The following is a 19,360-nucleotide window of genomic DNA, read 5'->3' on the forward strand; positions in this document are numbered from 1 at the left end:
TTCCTTGGAGGTCTTTCTTTGGCCAATATTGTGAAACAATGTTGTTTGGGAGTGGGAGCGGGAGCGACCATTTTCAGAAGCTCCCGGTTTAGGAGCAAATCCGGGAGCGATTTTTTTAAAATATATATATATTTTTTATATTTTTTAATTTTTGATACATATATGTCAACAAAAACATGTAGAATGATGAATTAGACATAAAAAACATAAAAAAAAAATAGATTGATCATTGAACCATATCACATCAATCATCCAGAAATTATAATCGTCATCAACCATGTCCACAAGTTAGTAAAATACATATTACAACTGCAACATATTGAGTCTTGTGAATCATGATTCATCAAATTCAATCTTAAAGTTTCAACTTCAAGCTTTCAAAATTGAAAATTCAATAACATTTATCATCATTGATCACCAAAGTTGTACTTGTAAGCTAAGTTTAACCATTACAAGAAGTAATATCTTAGATATTTCTAAGTCCTAACTTCTAACTGTTAACATGATATGAAATGTTATAAATTTATAAAATGAAACATGAATAATGAAATGAAATGAAACAACTTTAGTCTTTCACGAAGCATCATGTTCATAATTCACAATCATTACCAATGAGTTATAATTGCCAAGGCCCAACTTCAAACTTCAAATTTTCATTGTCACAGTGATATATTGTTTACAAAAATTAACATTATGATATGAAAGAGTCAAGAGTCAAGAGTCAAGGACTCAAAACTCAACAGTTATGAAAACTAAAGTCTAATAGAAACTAAAAAAGACAAGTAAACTGTAAATCTACATGTGGCCCTTGCCACGAGAGTCTCCAGGAGTATAAGCAGGTCGTGGTGGTCTTCTAGGAGTCTCCTGCACAGACCGACGACCAGAACTAGAACCTCCACGTGAGGGTGTAGATGGAGGTGGCGACAGCAAAGGAACAAGACTCGGACCTCGAGCACTGCTACTGGATGGTGGAGGTGGAGGTGGCATGGCTGCTGCAACTGCTTCATCTTCATCCCTTACAAGTTCCTCTTCCAGTTCTTCAAGATGTACAATGCCATCCTCCAAATTGTCATCCTCTGGGTGATTGTCCCAAATTTTATATGTGGGATCCTCATAAGCCCGATCACAGTGATGATTCAACAACCTCAAGTTGTAGTGCACATAAACCAAGCTTTCTGCTCGGTTTTCATTGAGTCTGTTTCTTTTCACATTATGTATGTAGCTGTAGGTGCTCCAACACCTCTCTGTAGAAGAAGTATTTACAACTTGTGAAGGAACTTTTTTTGCCAATTTTGGCAAAAGTCCATGGCCGCCATATGTTTCCCACCATGTGAGAGTATCAAATCTATCTTTGTCGTCCATTGCATGGAAGTTACCATACAAACCAGTGCCACTGAAGTATTTGCCTATTTCAAGGCGCACAACTGCACATTCCTCCTTGTCAGGTATCAACTTTTCTAATGCTTCCAAATATCCTCTAGTTACCTCTGCATCTAAATGGGGTTTGGTCCTAATCCCACCCTCTGGTGCAGGTTGGCCCAACCAAGATGTAGAGTAGTATTTTGGCGTATGGAGGTGGAGGTGGCATGGCTGCTGCAACCGCTTCATCTTCATCCCTTACAAGTTCCTCTTCCAGTTCTTCAAGATGTACAATGCCATCCTCCAAATTGTCATCCTTTGGGTGATTGTCCCAAATTTTGTATGTGGGATCCTCATAAGCCCGATCACAGTAATGACTCAACAACCTCAAGTTGTAGTGCACATAAACCAAGCTTTCTGCTCGGTTTTCATTGAGTCTGTTTCTTTTCACATTATGTATGTAGCTGTAGATGCTCCAACACCTCTCTGCAGAAGAAGTATTTACAACCTGTGAAAGAATGGAAGTTACCATACAAACCAGTGCCACTGAAGTATTTGCCTATTTCAAGGCGCACAACTGCACATTCCTCCCTGTCAGGTATCAACTTTTCTAATGCTTCCAAATATCCTCTAGTTACCTTTGCATCTAAATGGGGTTTGGTCCTAATCCCACCCCCTGGTGCAGGTTGGCCCAACCAAGATGTAGAGTAGTATTTTGGCATAAGGATATACGCCAAGCAATGTAGTTGAAGATTAAGTCTATTCCACCGTTCACACACACAATCGTGAATCAGTTTGTACAAGTCGGGATCTCTGTTATGAACAATATCTTTTATTTGCCCCAACATGGTATCCATCTGCTCATACACACAGACAATCACTGGTTTGTCTGTATCTGCAAATCGAATCATGTGATAAATGGGCTTGGTGAAATCCAATACTTGCCTCACACTTGTCCAAAACTGAACATCAAGAGCGGCCTCCTCCACCAGTTCAAAACCTCGCCTATCAGCTGCATTTGTAGCCCTTTCCTTTAATACCTGCCAATGTGGACTTGATACCATGCTAGCCAATGACTCTCTTACCTTCAAAAGGCGCCTGAAGGTGAGGTAATAGCTACCAAATTTGGTCTTCGCAATCTTCAACAACTCCAATCTCGAGTGACTGCGGAAAAGGCCATGGGTATTGCTATGATTTGTAATAAAGTTTATCATTTGTTTGCCTTTCTTGTACAAATCACCAATCCATTGGTATTGTGCATTTTTGTTCTTGACAACATCATGCATCAGAAGGTTCAATATGTGAACCAAACATCTAGACCAAAATATGTTGGGGTATTTATCCTCAATAATTGCTCCCGCTGCCTTACAATTAGGAGCATTATCAGTGATGACTTGGATGACATTGTATGGCCCAATACGGTCAATTGTTTCAAGTAATGCTTCTGCAATGTTGATGGCGGTCTTGAACTTGTTTGAGTAATCATGTGCAGTTAGAAAGATGGGACCACTAACAGACACAGCAAGAACACTTATCAATGGCTTGCCTTTTACATTTGTCCATCCATCAGATACAATGGACACCCCATGGTCAGTCCAAGAACTTGTCATTCTATTCAAAGAATGTGATATTTTTGCTTTTTCATGATCAAGGCCAACGGTTCTTGCCTTGTCATACCCAGGGCTCTTGTATCCTTCAGGGGCATCATTTATGGCAGAAACCATTTCGTGCCAATAAGGTGAGCGAAGAACATTGAATGGTATCCCACATGCATAGAGAAACCTGTAAACCTTTGAATCCACATCATTCCTACACCCCTCATCAAGGAAATCTGATATGGTTCTACGCCTTAAAGCTGATGACCCTGTGCCTCCATATCCACTGCCTTGGGAGGATGCTAAAGGAGTTCTTTGTGATTGTGAGCTTGGTTCAAAGAAACCCCTTGATTTTTTTGATTTGTATTGGGTTTCCTCCTCTTATGTATTTGGCTCTATTCGCTGCTGACACCGCTGGACAAGTTTTGATTCCTATTTGTTTGTCTCCATCCCATGGCCTTTTCCCACAGAGGTGTCTTCTAGCACGGGTGTATGAACTTGTGTAATCATTGTTGCAATGGGGGCAATGAAATTTAGTGGTTCCACCCCCTCTCCCTGTTTCAGCTTTGTTAACATATTTCCACAATGGGGTTTGGTCTTGTTTAGTTTTTTGAGGGTCATGTTCACCCTCCTCCAGCTCCTCGTCATCGGGGTTTTCATCAATTCGACTTTCTCCAGCGTCTTCATCCCCCTCTTTAGTTTGGCCCCTCCGTTTCCTACTCTCCAGCACCATAATAACCATAGAAGGGACCAAGAAGAGGAAAATGCCAAGAAATATAGCTAGGTCCATGGTGTTTGATGTTTGTAGGGTTTTGAATCTGCAAATTAATTTAATTTATTGGGATTAATTAATTTAATTTAAATTCATGATTTTTAAACTAAATAAATTAAATTAAATCAACTAAATTACTACCTAACTAAATTAAACTAACTAAACTAACTAAATTACTAAGTTACTTACCTCTTTGCATGCTTGCTCCTCGCTTCTTCTTGCTCTGTTGCTCTTGCTCTCCAAGAAACTCAACTCAATGAAGTGATAATGAATTTTTTTTAGGCCCATTGGGCTTTTAAAACATTTTTTGTTTTTGTTTTTTGTTTTTTGTTTTTTGTTTTTTGTTTTTTGTTTTTTGTTTTTTGGTCTTTGGTCTTTGGTCTTTGGTCATGAATTTTTTTTAGGCCCATTGGGCTTTTAAAACATTTTTTGTTTTTTGTTTTTTGTTTGTTTTGTTTTTTGTTTTTTGTTTTTTGTTTTTTGGTCTTTGGTCTTTGGTCTTGGTCTTTGGTCTTTGTCTTTGTCTTTGGTCCTGGTCCTGGTCTTTGTCTTTGGTCCTGGTCTTTGTCTTGGTCCTGGTCTTTGTCTTTGGTCCTGGTCTTGCTCTTGGTCTTGGTCTTGGTCTTGGTCTTTGTCTTTGGTCCTGGTCTTTGTCTTGGTCCTGGTCTTTGTCTTTGTCTTTGTCTTTGGTCCTGGTCTTTGTCTTTGTCTTTGTCTTTGTCTTTGTCCTGGTCCTGGTCCTGGTTCTGGTCCTTGTGTTGGTCCTGGTCCAGGTCTTTGTCCTGGTCTTGGTCTTTGTCTTTGGTCCTGGTCTTGGTCTTTGTCTTTGGTCCTGGTCTTTGTCTTTGTCTTTGGTCTTGGTCTTTGTCTTTGTCCTGGTCCTGGTCCTGGTTCTGGTCCTTGTGTTGGTCTTGGTCTTGGTCCAGGTCTTTGTCCTGGTCCTGGTCTTGGTCTTTGTCTTTGGTCCTGGTCTTTGTCTTGGTCCTGGTCCTGGTCTTTGGTCCTGGTCTTTGTCTTTGGTCCTGGTCTTGGTCTTTGTCTTTGGTCCTGGTCCTGGTCTTTGGTCCTGGTCCTGGTCTTGGTCTTTGTCCTGGTCCTGGTCCTGGTCCTGGTCTTTGTCTTTGTCTTTGTATTATGTATTGATATTTTTCCATGTTTCTTTTATTTTTCATTATATTTTGTATTTGTTAAAGGGTTTCAACCATACATCAACATGCAAGAATTCAATAATACTATTAGTATATTTTTCTAAAATTTAGATTCTGTTTTTATGAAATATTTGTGCTGGAAGCTTATACTCTGATGCTATGTGGCAGTGTTCTGGTCCATAGCGGGGGTGTTCATGGTGGCCATTATTATGCATTTATTAGGCCGACTCTCTCAGATCAGTGGTATGCCATTTGAACCGTAATTTGTTTATGTGGGGGCTTGTTCTGCTAAATAATATGGTTTACTTTCTAGATGCCTATGCATTTTTTCTGATTAAATATATGTGAATTTTTGTCATAGGTACAAGTTTGATGATGAACGCGTTACAAAGGAAGATGTTAAGAGAGCCCTGGAAGAACAATATGGTGGTGAAGAGGAGGTAAAAATATTACCCATTTTGCTGTTCGGAGTTTCACTGAAAGCTTTCAAAAATATCAATGCTTTTCTTTGTCTTTGTTGTTGCAGCTTCCACAGACAAATCCTGGGTTGAACAATACTCCATTTAAGTTTACAAAATATTCAAATGCTTACATGCTTGTCTATGTTAGAGAAAGTGACAAGGACAAGATTATCTGCAATGTCGATGAGAAGGATATTGCCGAGCACCTAAGGGTGAGCATTTTGGTTGTGAAATTGTTCAACTATCATTGTTTGGTTATGTATTAGAGCTTCCTCAAGTTCGTTTCATCCAATATCTTGTTTGTTCAACTATCAGTGTTTAATTATGTATTAAAGCTTTCGTCAAGTTACTTGGTTCATATCTTGTTTATCGTGATGCTAAGCACCATGCATTTATATTTTACAGGTGAGACTAAAGAAAGAACAAGAGGAAAAAGAACTGAAGCGGAAAGAAAAGGCAGAGGCGCATCTTTATACAATTATAAAGGTAGTCTCTTATCAATTGTGTAACGCTCTTCTTAAAATGTCAATAATTGAGAAAGAAATAATATTTTCTGGTTACAATTGTTGTTTCAGGTTGCCCGCGATCAAGATCTTTCTAATCAGATTGGTAAGGACATTTATTTTGATCTTGTCGATCATGATAAGGTCCGGACGTTTCGGATTCAGAAGCAAGTTCCTTTTATCTCTTTCAAGGTATGATTCTTCCTGTCCGAAAGACTTGAAGAAGCTTTTCCAAATTTCATGGAAAAAATATTATCACATGTAATCAGCTTTTTATGGTCCTGTTAGGAACAGGACCTCCACACCCAATCACTTTCATACTTTTTAAAGTTGATTTGCTTCTTAATGCTGTAGAAAATTTTGATATCAATGCCAAAGGTTTTTCTGTTATAATCATGTATTTTTCAGTTTTCTGTATAGAGACATATTGTTTCTATCATTACTTTTTACATTGAAATTTTCTGCTGTACTTTGTAAATTGCTGGAATTTGTGTTGGCTATTATGATTCTCCCTTTCTGAATGACTTGAAGAAGCTTTTCATATTTTCATGGAAAAATGTATTATCATTTGTAATCAGCTTTTTATGGTCCTGTTTGGAACAGGACATCCACATCCGATCACATTCATATTCTTTAAGTTGACAGGCTTCTTTATGCTGTAGAAAATTTTGATATCAGTGCTAAAGGTTTTTCTTTTATAATCATGTATTTTTCAGTTTTCTGTATAGAGACATATTGTTTCTATCATTAATTTCTTCATTGAACTTTTCTGCTGTAGTTTTTATATTGTAGGAATTTGTATTGGCTATTATGATCTCAAAGGATCTCATTAGAATCTAATAATTAAAGCTTGCAGTTCATAACCGTCCTTTAGTCAGCTGTTTGTTCTGCTGAGTCAACTGTTTAAATTGTAAGGCTGATAGACAGTAATTGGAAAATCACAGAGAAGAACCTAAATTTATATTTCCATGCAGTTGTTGATATATTATGTCATCTTGATATCGAATCGTTCTCATAGTTGCCTCTTGGGCCCTCCCTTTATATGGTCACTATTTTGAACAATGATGGAATTGGCAAAATTAGAGGGATTAATGATATTTTCAGATGGTGAAAGTTGAAACTGTTCAATGTAAAATTTGGACTTGAAGTTGACAGATGAAATTGAATTTCATCATAAATCAACATGGCAAGTGTACATCCATTTTCTTTACAAGGCAGTATTTCAACAAGCAAGTGTTAGGGAGTAAGTAACTGTACCAATGAGCTTTCTTTGTTTTTGGAGATGTAGAAGGTACTGGGAAACAGCTGCAGGGTTGTTCTTCCAAAGACGATGAGAGTTTCCCAGCCCCGTGTCTAAGTTACCATGTTTTGGATATGTATCTGCCAGATTTGTGGAAAGTCAGGATCCAGGTATGGTGGGGAAACTGCAGTACAAACAATATAAATATATTTTCATAGTTTGTAAAAATTGGAGCTTAATAGAACAAATTAAACATATAATTATAAATATGTAACTTATATATACATTTTAAATATACAATACTTATATAAAATAATCGGCATCTGGTGTTTTAAATTTCAACCGCTAAATTTTGAGTATATATAAATTCGTAAGTTTTAATTGATACTTTAATATATAGGTTATATATTAATGATTATAATATAGAGAATTTTGGTACAAAATGTAACTTGCAAGTTTATAAGATCTAATGTAGATGATATCTAGAAGATGATAAGATCTATCATATATAAATTTTTTACCTTGTTAGGTTTCATAGCGTATATCTTACTTATGGTGTTTACGTTTTAATGTTATAAATACACAAGAACACCAAGTAGAAATGGTAGAATCTAATTATTTGATAAGAAACTACTAAATAATCCATAGACCACTTTGTCAGTGCAAGTGGATATTGTCACAATAGCACAACCATCCCCAGAATGAAATTCATTCTTGTCAAAAGGGTACCTGCAAGAATGTACTTTTAAAAATCTTTCCCTGTGATTTTCAAGTCCCTAAAGTAGATTGTTATGTAATAACTTCTAGGAGCAAATTAAGCACTTTGTTTTCTTGTTACAAGAAGTGGCTTTGGCATTTAGTTTAACATAGTATGCTGTAGTCTGTGACTGCTTGATAAGCAAGATATGATGCATAATGGATGAAGACCAGTGTTGTGAACATCTCGATAACATCCTGATTTTATCTCAAAATCACAATTTTTTGTCCTAGCTGATGTTTGCCGAGTTTTAAAGATATTTTTATAGTCTCTTAATTTTGCCAATTTTTTGGTTTTCCAAACCCTTGCCGATTTTATCCCGATGCCAATGTTCACAACATTGGAATGGATCCTTCAATATTTATGTTTATATTCTAGCTGGCATATTAAATAAATTTTGGTTCTGACAATGTGCACGTTGGCTTTAATCATTTCATCTCCCACAGTTTTAGAACTCAGTCTTACTGTTTATGTACTGGATACCCACATGATTTTTTGGTTAAGCTCACAAGGTAACCAGTATGTATCCAGAGTTTATACCGATATTACTATGATGTCAAATTTTCTAGATTCTAAACTTAACACTTCGAATGGGAATATCACAACCATGAGGTTCCCAGAGGTTTGAGATGGATTGTTTCAATTGGTCTGTACTATTTTATGTTAATGACTGTTCCAACTTGTGTTCATCTTACTTCGGTACTTTTTGTACAGCTGAAACAGTTGTGCAATTTCAGTTTACAGTTCTATCATGTAAAGTTATGCTTAAATAAAAATATAATAGGACATAAGTTCTTGTCTGCAGTCTTAAAAGAAGGAAACAAATTAACCTTGTTAATATAGAGTGGTCATGTTTGTCTATTTTTGAGGGTCTCACAAACCAGGTTTTGTTAATGTGCCTCTTGTCATGATAAATAATGAGATGTAAATCTGGAAAGAAGGCTAGAAGATATCACCTTTTTATAATAATTAATCTCAGGCTCACCATTGGCCCAACAGAGGATGAACTGATAAGCTCAATGAACCACTTCTAGCAGTGCTCTATCCAGTGGTAAGCTGAACTGTGTCAACAACAGGGTGAATTTATTACTAGCTTCAGGTCTACAATGTGCAACTTAACTACCAAAAGGGTGCTAGCCTTTTTGTAACGTGCTAGTTTTATTCATAACAGATCGAGGTATTTACGAAAAATGTTGTTTAGTTCTGGAATTGAGATGGCATACTGTATAGTGCAATAAATTAAGAAACTTTAAGTGGTAAATGACCTTGAATGTTTCTAGAATATTTGTTGGCATAGTCATTTATAGATTTAACTGAGCTTGTTTTATCTTGCCTCTTTATTCTATAAAAGGGGCAGAGGTGGTATTACACATACATATATGGTTTGTTCCTTGTATTATTTTTGGTGTTTTCTACAAGTTGTGCTGTTACTGCTGCACTGTATACTGGCGCTCTTCAGTCACATTAACCTACTTTTGTCACTTATGGTCAGTTGTTGGACATTAATAAAATGGTCTTATCTTATCTACCTGGAAGAGACACCAGGGCCCTAATATACCAACCAAGAAATAGGCTGATCTTTAGCTCTGCTCATCCTGCTAAATTTCACCTGAAGAAGGTAGATGATTTGCCTCAAGAATATTTTCTGCTTGCAGAAGTGTCGTAGTAAAACTTACCAAAATTCTCTACCTTTTTTGTGTCATACCGGGGAAATTATTCATACATATACCCTCTTATTTAATGTTGTAGAAGGGCCGTATGGTAGTAATGAAAGTGGAATGAGCATCACCATTTGCAGTATTGGCCATATCCACTTAACAATTGTGAGGGATGGAAGGTTATAAATATAATTGTGTATCATTTTCTAGATATTGCACCGAAATAAAAGGCTAGAAACTACAGTGGAAATTTATAATATAGTGAGTATTCTGGATATTTTAGTGGATGTAATGAACTGCATCAAGGAATGACCATTGTTCTGTAGCCCCATGATAAACAGAGTGTAAGATTAATGTTTAAGAGTTTCAGTTTCTTGAGTTTCTTGTGTGGGATTTACTGTGGCCTTCACAGGAAATAGTGATGGATTTTCTCTGCTCCATTTGTTAATCATGGTTTATCCTTTGTAATTTAAAGATTTGATATGTATCTTATCAATGTTCAAAGGACCTGTAAATGTAGTGTCTGATGACATTTTTGTTACTGTATTTTTGTCATTTCTCATTTCTACCATCAGTTGTCTTTGTAGATTTTTTTTTAATGGAATATCATTATTTTTGCAGGAAGAAGTTGCAAAAGAATTTGGTATTCCAGTGCAATTTCAGCGGTTTTGGCTGTGGGCTAAGCGTCAAAACCATACATACCGTCCTAACAGGCCCTTAACACAACCGGAGGAGTCCCAATCTGTAAGCAACTTTTAAAATCAGTTTTCCTGGGGTTTTCTTGAGTTTTAGTACTTATTGCAGTCCTTATTGTTTACAGGTTGGCATCTTGAGGGAGACTTCAAACAAGGCACACATCGCAGAATTGAGATTGTTTTTGGAAGCTGAATATGGTCCGGTAAATTTCTGAATCTGACATGTGGACTGTTGTTTTCAACATGGTATACACTGGAATCTTGTGCAATGAAATATGACAGCAGTCACATCACAGTTTTTGACTATTTGTTAGCCATGGAATATTGGCTTATTATTTTAATATTAAAATTGTGTCCTTTTTAAGAAAGGAATGGCATGGTAGCTTATTTGTGCTAATTGTTTAATTAAAAGAACCCATAGAAACTTGCTTAGAACTATGAATCTGTTTCTTACTAATGTGACTATTGAAATGCTGTCAGTTTGCACTAGTGGTAGAAGATGTAGGCTCCCTTTGATATATTATATCTGGAATTGTTTCTCATCTTTCTTGTCCATAGAGACATCTTACCTTTGTTGCATGTCATTGTAAATTTTGAGTTGCTAAAATGTTTGATATCTGACTGGTGCCAGCTTTTCAGTTGTGATAGGCATTATGACACTGTTACCTGATAATGATTTATAATTTTATATCTGTAGGATCATCGACTGCTCCCACCTCCTGATAAAACAAAAGATGATATACTTTTGTTTTTCAAACTGTATGATCCAGAGAGAGAAGAGCTCAGGTAATAGCTTTTGTTTATCTTGAATGTTCTAAATCACTTTGCCTTTCAATACAATGCCTTGTGGGATGTTTTATTGGGTCTATATGATTAAGTGTTGTTGTCTTTCAGGTATGTTGGGAGGCTTTTTGTCAAGGCTCTGGGCAAGCCAATAGAAATTATTACAAAGCTGAATGCCATGGCTGGTTTTCCACCAGATGAGGAAATTGATCTTTACGAGGTTAGTTGAATAAAAGCTTTTGGATACTGTGACACTAATTAGTGACGATGTCATGTGGTGCTGGCAAATTAATTATAAGCATTCTTATTCCAAGGTATCTGTGGATCCTTGTTGCACCTAGTTTGTTGGTTGTCTATGATCCATTGGTTAATTTTTGATGCATTGGGTGTTGTAATATGTAGGAAATCAAATTTGAACCAAATGTCATGTGTGAACCCATTGAAAAGAGAATTACTTTTCGATCTAGCCAGGTTAGTTCAGTTTTATACCATTGTTGTCAATACTTGTTTTATCATTATTGTATCTCTATTTATTTTAGAAAGGGTCAGTGAGGGGATTTATTATTCGAAATTCATGCAATGCAGTTTGTTACTAAGTATGGTTCCCTCACTATATTATTTCCTATATTTGTGGTGATGTCAATCATGCAGCTTGAAGATGGGGACATCATTTGTTTTCAGAGATCTCTAGCTACATCTGAAGAGGATATACATCGATTTCCAGATGTTCCTTCATTCCTGGATTATGTTCATAATCGGCAGGTACATAATCTACTGGTAGCCCTGTATTTTTTCACACTTGCAATTTCTTGGACCAGTCTTCTATCATTTAATTTGTTTGCAGTGCGTTTTCTAACTGATGTAAAATTATTATTAAAGAAAATGAAGGTTTTAATTAGTACTTTAGGTTATATGGCACAAGCATGTATGAATTATAAGTTGTCAAACAAGGCTTTTTCTTATTTTATGCTGGTTTTAAAGCTTCTTTTGGATGTGGGCAAATATGTAATTGTGCACAATTATTTCCTTTGAATGTCAAGATTTTGTACTTGCTGTATGGTTTGAATTATATTTAGCCTGCCAAGTTTTTTCAATGGAGTTATTAGTTTTAGGGCGTTTGTTGTCTCTTTGATGACTTTCTGTTGATTTTAAGAGTGTTCATGCCATATTTGGTACCTGTCTAATTATACAGGGCATAAGTTGATAGCTGTGCTAAATTCTCAATTATGTTGTGAAAATTCTGTACATAACTGTGCCTCAAAATTTGATTCAACTCATTGCTATTCATACAAATTTTGCATTTGTTAGAACCGTGAACAAATATTGTAGGGGATAGATGTTGCACTTCCTCAGATAATGCCATGTGGAGCATGGAAATGCTCTGGGTTTTGGCCACCATATACTCAAAATTCTAGGGAACAGGAAACACCATATCTATATATAGGTGAATGTATTGGAAGGAAATTCTTTATATAGATGGTGTGCATTTATAAGCATGGATAATAAGCTTTTGGAATTTCATCGTTTAAAATCTGTTGATTCTGATACTGCACATTTAGATTCATGGATAAGTTTTTTAGAAAATTATTTCTTACAACCTGTTGTGTCTTTGTTTTTATTCGTTATTCAATTTTTTTCCTTAATTCTAAGTCATGGTGCCTGTCTACTCCTTGAAAACACGCAGAGTAGTTTTTATGGTAATGTAATGGCATCTACATACCTGGTAGGAAATATATGTGAAACATTTGAAGTGTCCTGTACAGAAATGATCACCAAGTAAAATGCTTAGAATCTCTATTACATAGTACCAGATATTAATTTTCTGATTTCTATTAATTAAGAACTGTAGTTCTCATGTGATGCCCCGCTTTTAATTATATATCTATTAGAATCATCAGGGCCACAAAAATTATTCAATTTTTGCTAAATATCTTAGGTTTGCCAAGGTCTGTGTTTGAGAGTGCTTTGTATTTTTTCTATAGCATCGTTTATGTTTTCCTTGAATTTGTTTCTGTACGGTAAATGTTTCCTGTACCGAAATGGGCACTGAGTTCATTGCTTAGAATCTCAATTACATAGCTCACAAATGTTAATGGCCTGATTTCTATTATAATGCACCATAGTTCCCTGGTGATGTCCTGCTTTTAATTTTACGTCTAGTGTTGTAACTTGTCAAGGCCAATTTTTTTATCGTTTACATGAAATATCTTCATTTCCATGTTTAAGTGCTTACTACTTAGCAATCTTCTTTGGAAAATAAGTGCTTTGCAATGTTTCAAACATTATCATTGCTTAGAATCTCAATTACGTAGCTCGCAAATGTTAATTGCCTGATTTCTATTGTAATGCACTGTAGTTCCCTGGTGACGTCCAGCTTTTAATTTTATGTCTAATGTTGTAACTTGTCAAGGCCATTTTTTTTTTCATTTATATGAAATATCTTCATTTCCATGTTTAAGTGCTTAGCAATGTTCTTTGGAAAATAAGTGCTTTGCAATGTTGCAAACATTATAATATTGCCATGGATCTTGAAAAGAAAATATCGGCAATGTTGGAAATATTTCAAAATATTGGTAAAATAAAAAAATACAAAATATCCAAAAAGACAATAATTTTATGTACCTCTGTCTGTGGGCAGGTTGATTCTTCATGAATCTCGTGATATTCATGAAACTGAAAATATTGCACTGTTTACTGCAATAATATTGTTTTGGGGTAAAGAATTGTGACATCGTGATAGTTTTTAGATATTATCATGTTTCTTTATCAGTTTGATGTTTTATTTGACATGAAGCAATTTTTGCAGACTAATTTACTGAAATTACCCACACAAATTATAGTGGAACTAATGCTTTGACATTGAAGCTAACTGAATTGCTGTAGTTTAACTTTGGATGTGTTGGCCCTTTTCTTGGCATATTTTTTGGTTGATTTTGCCGGAAATTTGGCAGGGCTTTGTTAGAATTGTAAGTTTGAGCTGTTTAATCTGCACAATTTGAGTGCCATGATGTTTTTCAGGGTGCTGAATCCATTTATGAGTTCAAAAATGCATTTTAAACAATGAAAAACCACAATCTCACCCAAAATTGTATCATCGAATTTTGGCCAAAAGAGCCAAAACTTCTAAAGTTAGATTATGTCAATTAAATTTTGCAAAACACCATTTATGATAAATTCTTCCATTGAGACCTACAACCTGCAGATATTAGCATAATTTTCAAAGTTGGAGGGTTGAAGCCTTGAAGGTGATTAATAGATTAAGTATAATTAATTTTCACATCTCCAGTTCAGACACCTAATCAGAACAGATCATCAATCTTTATAACATATATGGATACTTGAATACCAAACATTAGTATGATTCATACAAATCATGACATTATAATTTATTGCTTCGAATCACATGAAATTCAATTAAAAAGGGGATAATTTATCTCGTTGTTTTCCAAATGGTCTTTCTTCCCTTATTCCTTTTGGATCAACCAGGATATTTATTGAATCTTTACGAAAATGTTATTCACATCAGTACATAATCAAGTATCCTGATCCAAAGTGAGCAAGAGGATCTGAAGGAATTGATGAAGGTGGGTGGAAAAGTACTTGGCCAGAATAGTTAAGGTATCTGGATCTGGTATCCTTGGGTGGAACAAGGGTAGAACTTCTGCCATAGTGATCACCTTTTAGAAGAATTTGACAAATCATTCTGAAGCTGTGGAATCTGCTGCTCACAGCCCCTTGTACCATACTGGCTGTTATTACTGGCCATGGCTAGGTGTTCTGCACAGACTGGCATCTAGAATTCATGAAGACTTCCCAATCAAGCCCCCATGAAAATGTCCTGTGGAGCAAAGTTTGTGGCCATGTTCAGAATCGGACTGCTCCATGAACTCTCCGTATGTTGCAACCCTTAATAATACATGATGCATGTGAGGTAAAATGAAAAGCACACCTCCACAGGGCTTTAACACCCACATATTGCTTACATGCTTGGGATGACAATTGGGTTTATGGTGCATTGCCATGACTTAGGAGGTATAATATGATGGGAGGGGGTAGATGGACAGACCCTTCATCTATTCTCATCACTCCTAATTCCACACCCAAGGTGACCTGGATGTAAGCGGTTGAATTATGGATACAAGGTACCTGAGGAGTCTAGCAAGATAAACATCGTTTTGGAGCTGTATCCCCTAACACAGTAGCACATTTTATCCCCTTCTTGATCAACACAAGGTCTTGATAAACCAAAAGTGTTTCTGCTCATTGTTAGAAACATAAACCAGACCCCAAGCATAGGTAAGTTCTTGATCTCCTTCACGATCTAGAATGATCCCCCTTGCGCCTGCCTCCCATAGCAACCATAGGGTTTTACTGTTTAACTTCAAATAATTTATGAATTTTTATCTTCTCAGGTACAGACATCCCTGGTGCGACTTGTTTGTTTTGTAATTTTTATGAAAGTCCCCAATGTAGAGGTACCATTCTGTTGCAAGAAATAAAAATGTTAGGTGTTAGAAGAATAACATGTAAAATATATGTTAGCTAATATTTTTCCCTGCATCATTATCTGCATAGAAATAAGACTAAGGCTAATAATAATTGCCTTCATTTAATGATGTATGGCTTAATTGCTCCTGTAAATTTTATGTAGGATTTTACATACTAAATTTTTCTGTACGATTTGTTAATTATTTCTTTTATCCAAAATTCTGTCTTTATGAATTATGTTGCATTTGTATCTTCCATTGCCAAGTGGGGTGAATAGAGAAGATTATTAAATTTTTAGTGGTGATTTTCTTCTGTAGATTGTACATTTTCGGCGCCTGGATAGGTCCAAGGAAGACGATTTTTGTTTGGAACTGTAAGTGATTTGAACCTTGGTATTTGTAATTCTATAGAGGGAGGAAATTATTTTGATTTATATCTTAAAAGTTAAGGGACAATGGTGGCTTATTTATAGTCATGGTTTGTAACTTTTGTAGCTCAAAACTCTCTACTTATGACGATGTTGTGGAGAGAGTTGCACAGCAACTTGATTTGGACGATCCCTCAAAAATCCGTCTCACAGCACATAATTGCTACTCACAGCAACCAAAGCCTCAAGCCATCAGATTCAGAGGTGTAGATCACTTAAGTGATATGTTAATACATTATAATCAGGTACACATCACATGCTTTTATTTATTCAAAAATAGAAATAAATTTGTAGGTATATTTTCAGATTTTTGGAAGTGAAACTCTATTATGTGCCAGCTCTTCAATGTACTGAGTTATGGATGGTTGTTTTTGACAGACTTCTGACATCTTGTATTATGAAATTCTCGATATCCCTCTTCCAGAGCTGCAAGGGCTAAAAACTTTGAAGGTTGCTTTCCATCATTCAACAAAAGATGAGGTGAGCAAAATACTAGGACTAGTTTGATTGTGCAGTGTAGGAGCTGCGTGTAGAATGCTATACTTGCAGCATCATTTTTTGTAATGTGATTGATGTTTTTTAGCTTTATAACAGGTATCTGTGCACAGCATCAGATTGCCCAAACAGAGTACTGTTGGTGATGTTATCAATGAACTTAAGACAAAGGTTGTTTACATTCCCTTTTCTTTTTAATTCCCCATTGCTTTTGTACATTCTTGGATGTATGTGTAGTGCATGAATTGTCATTTGTGGTAATTTTGAACTTGGTCAACACATGATATCACTGTCAAGTTTAATATTTGAATTTTTAACAATAACATTATGTGGAGATGTGGTATTCTTTCTAAACAATTGTGTTAATTCATTTTATTTGGTATACAATCAATTTTCAATTTCTGTGGATTGACTTTATTAATTTGCTTTCTGCACTGTAATGTTTTGTCTGCTTACGTTCAAGGGAGCTTGTTCAGTGACATGCCAATGTTTTATTGTGGATGTTACTTATGAATAGACACTGTTACTTGTCATTGCTGAAGCAAACTATTGGAAGCCTTGTGTTTCTATTGATTCTATCTTTCGAGTTGTCTTCCAAGGTATACTGCTGACAATGCTTGGCATTCATTATTATTCTTGTTAAAATAGGTTGAGCTTTCAAATCCAAATGCGGATATTAGATTGCTTGAGGTCTTCTACCACAAAATTTACAAGGTAAATTTACAAGGTTATTCTAGGAGTTTTGGTCTATTGATGGTTTGTTATATGCATTATGATTTTTCATTATGGTGAAATCTAGTGACCTGGCTATCACTTCACATTCTCAGTTAATGCCAATAATTTGTTTCTGTATGCAGATTTTCCCCCCGAATGAAAAGATTGAGAACATAAATGATCAATATTGGACTTTGCGAGCAGAGGAGGTATTCCGAATTTCCATTGTTCTAATGATTTTGATATTTCTTGATGATTACTTTAATGACATCTCTGAACAGGTTCCAGAAGAGGAGAAAAATATAGGTCCCCAGGACCGGCTAATTCATGTGTATCATTTCACAAAGGATGCATCTCAGAACCATATGGTAAATTTATTAGTTTTCTTTACTTGTACTTTACTAAAATAAAGGATTCTATGCTTTTAAGCTTCAATGAGTGTAACAAGTGCAGTGATTAAATCTTTTGATTTAAAAAAATGATTTGGAGCTTTTTATTTTTTTGAAGGTGCAAAACTTCGGGGAGCCCTTCTTTTTGGCTATCCATGAAGGCGAAACATTAGCAGAAGTAAAAGAAAGAATAAAAATGAAATTGCATGTTCCCGATGAAGAATTTTGCAAGGTAGAGAATTTTTGCTTTTTTCTAATATTTCAAAATGTTAGTAATCCAAATCTGCTTCGTTTCCATAATTCAGGTTTAACGTCCCTTTCTTTTGTAACAGTGGAATTTCGCATTCATTTCTTTGGGTCGTCCTGAATATCTTCAAGATGCAGACATCGTGTCTACTCGTTTTCAGGTTATATGTCGGATTTATTTTGCCGTTCTGATGTTTCTTGCTATGAGTTCAATTGAAATTAAATGCATACAAAGATTGAGCAGGGTTATTTATTTCAGTTATTTTGGTTTAATGCTTCTACAGAAGCGAGATGTGTATGGAGCTTGGGAGCAGTACCTTGGTTTGGAGCATTCTGATAGTGCTCCAAAGAAATCCCACCAAGCTAATCATGTAAAATTCAATTTTCTTTGTCTAATTACTTAAAATTTGAGTTATGTTTTTGATTAACTGCAGTGTTTTGCTATACTATATATATGATAGTGGGACCTGATTGTATTGTTTCATGTTGGCAGAACCGCCACACTTTTGAAAAGCCTGTAAAGATATACAATTAAAGAAATAGTGTTTAGACCGAAGGACTGGACCATTGGGGGCGTTTGCTTAAATGAATGAAGTTCGAGGAGTCGTATAATTGTGGTCCTTTTGGTTTGGATCGGCGGCCTGCCATCCATTTTTGGAGTGGCAACTACATTTATTTCATTTTGTTATACATGTTTTCGCTGCATATATTTGTGTTTCACTGCAAGCATTTTGCCGAGTATATCTTCCAAATTATAAATTGGAATATTGTAGTGTTTTTGTTTGCTATCAGATAGTCAAACAGATGGAATATGGGAAAATTTGAGTCTTGGCTTTGATGCCTTGCAATGTGTTAAACTTCTAGGTAGTAGTCATACAGCAGTTGCTCCGTGATAGCATTGCATGCCATAATGAGCAGCTGTTTAAGGGAGTTGCTCATTTGTTTCTTGGAAGAGATTCTAGTTGTATTTAGGATATTCTTTTGAAACTGTACAACATTCCCATTTTGTAATCTATTGCCCCTCTGATATTGGTTACATTTGGTTTTATAACCACAGACGATGATAATAACGACTACTTACATTTGTATTGGTTCTGACAGATGTTCAATTAATCGGTGAATGTGTAATTTTTTTTGGGCTCATGTGTCTGTGCCATTAGATGGAATGTAAGCTGTAATTTAAGTTTTGAGCCTATTGCCAATTACACCATGTTCACACTTTTTACATTTAGTGAAATTGTATTTCAATGGATTTTACTATCAGTTCCCATGATAGTACCAGACGTCAAGCTGGATTTGACATCGAACTTATTGAATTTTTCGGTTGGGGAATTGGTGTATGATGATACGTCTCGGCTGGCCAAATCAATGAATTTTGTCTGGCTAGAATTTCGTTCCCTTGGTTTGGACTTCTTAATTTAAGAACGGACTGTTCCTGACAGGAGTAAATATATTACCCTCATTTATACTTTTAATATGGTATAGTATGATTCTTTCATTGTTGATTAGTTTGTCAGAAAGTTCAATGAAACAAATCCTATTTATCATTTGGATTTGAAGATGCAAGATTATGCAGCTCAACAAATTCTGATGTGAAATGCCTTGGCTTTTCCGCCACATTCAATAAGCT

At 35.7% G+C, this 19,360-nt stretch overlaps 1 protein-coding gene across 4 annotated transcripts in view; it reads left to right on the forward strand.

Annotated features, from left to right (window-relative positions):
- LOC149141508 (ubiquitin C-terminal hydrolase 13-like) overlaps window positions 1–18,825 on the forward strand; it is a 32,595-nt gene extending 13,770 nt beyond the window's left edge. For 2 of the 4 annotated variants that reach the window (XM_089450153.1, XM_089450154.1), the window contains exons 10-31: window positions 5,043–5,117; window positions 5,236–5,314; window positions 5,401–5,547; window positions 5,741–5,821; window positions 5,911–6,030; window positions 10,115–10,237; window positions 10,314–10,391; window positions 10,886–10,974; window positions 11,083–11,191; window positions 11,374–11,442; window positions 11,623–11,733; window positions 15,777–15,832; window positions 15,954–16,131; window positions 16,265–16,366; window positions 16,481–16,552; window positions 17,030–17,095; window positions 17,239–17,304; window positions 17,377–17,463; window positions 17,603–17,716; window positions 17,817–17,891; window positions 18,015–18,101; window positions 18,224–18,825. In XM_089450153.1, the coding sequence (XP_089306279.1) occupies window positions 5,043–5,117; window positions 5,236–5,314; window positions 5,401–5,547; window positions 5,741–5,821; window positions 5,911–6,030; window positions 10,115–10,237; window positions 10,314–10,391; window positions 10,886–10,974; window positions 11,083–11,191; window positions 11,374–11,442; window positions 11,623–11,733; window positions 15,777–15,832; window positions 15,954–16,131; window positions 16,265–16,366; window positions 16,481–16,552; window positions 17,030–17,095; window positions 17,239–17,304; window positions 17,377–17,463; window positions 17,603–17,716; window positions 17,817–17,891; window positions 18,015–18,101; window positions 18,224–18,265 (2,026 nt within the window). In that variant the 3' untranslated portion in view covers window positions 18,266–18,825. Of the gene's footprint in view, window positions 1–5,042; window positions 5,118–5,235; window positions 5,315–5,400; window positions 5,548–5,740; window positions 5,822–5,910; window positions 6,031–10,114; window positions 10,238–10,313; window positions 10,392–10,885; window positions 10,975–11,082; window positions 11,192–11,373; window positions 11,443–11,622; window positions 11,734–15,776; window positions 15,833–15,953; window positions 16,132–16,264; window positions 16,367–16,480; window positions 16,553–17,029; window positions 17,096–17,238; window positions 17,464–17,602; window positions 17,717–17,816; window positions 17,892–18,014; window positions 18,102–18,223 lie in introns of all 4 variants that reach the window. The other 2 variants (XM_089450151.1, XM_089450152.1) reach the window with 1 other exon arrangement.
- Window positions 18,826–19,360: the final 535 nt, after the last annotated feature.

The sequence above is a fragment of the Pinus tabuliformis genome, chromosome X (genome assembly GCF_031772625.1).
Source record: "Pinus tabuliformis cultivar Carrire ecotype Pingquan chromosome X, CPIR1, whole genome shotgun sequence".
In the NCBI taxonomy this organism is placed as follows: domain Eukaryota; kingdom Viridiplantae; phylum Streptophyta; class Pinopsida; order Pinales; family Pinaceae; genus Pinus; species Pinus tabuliformis.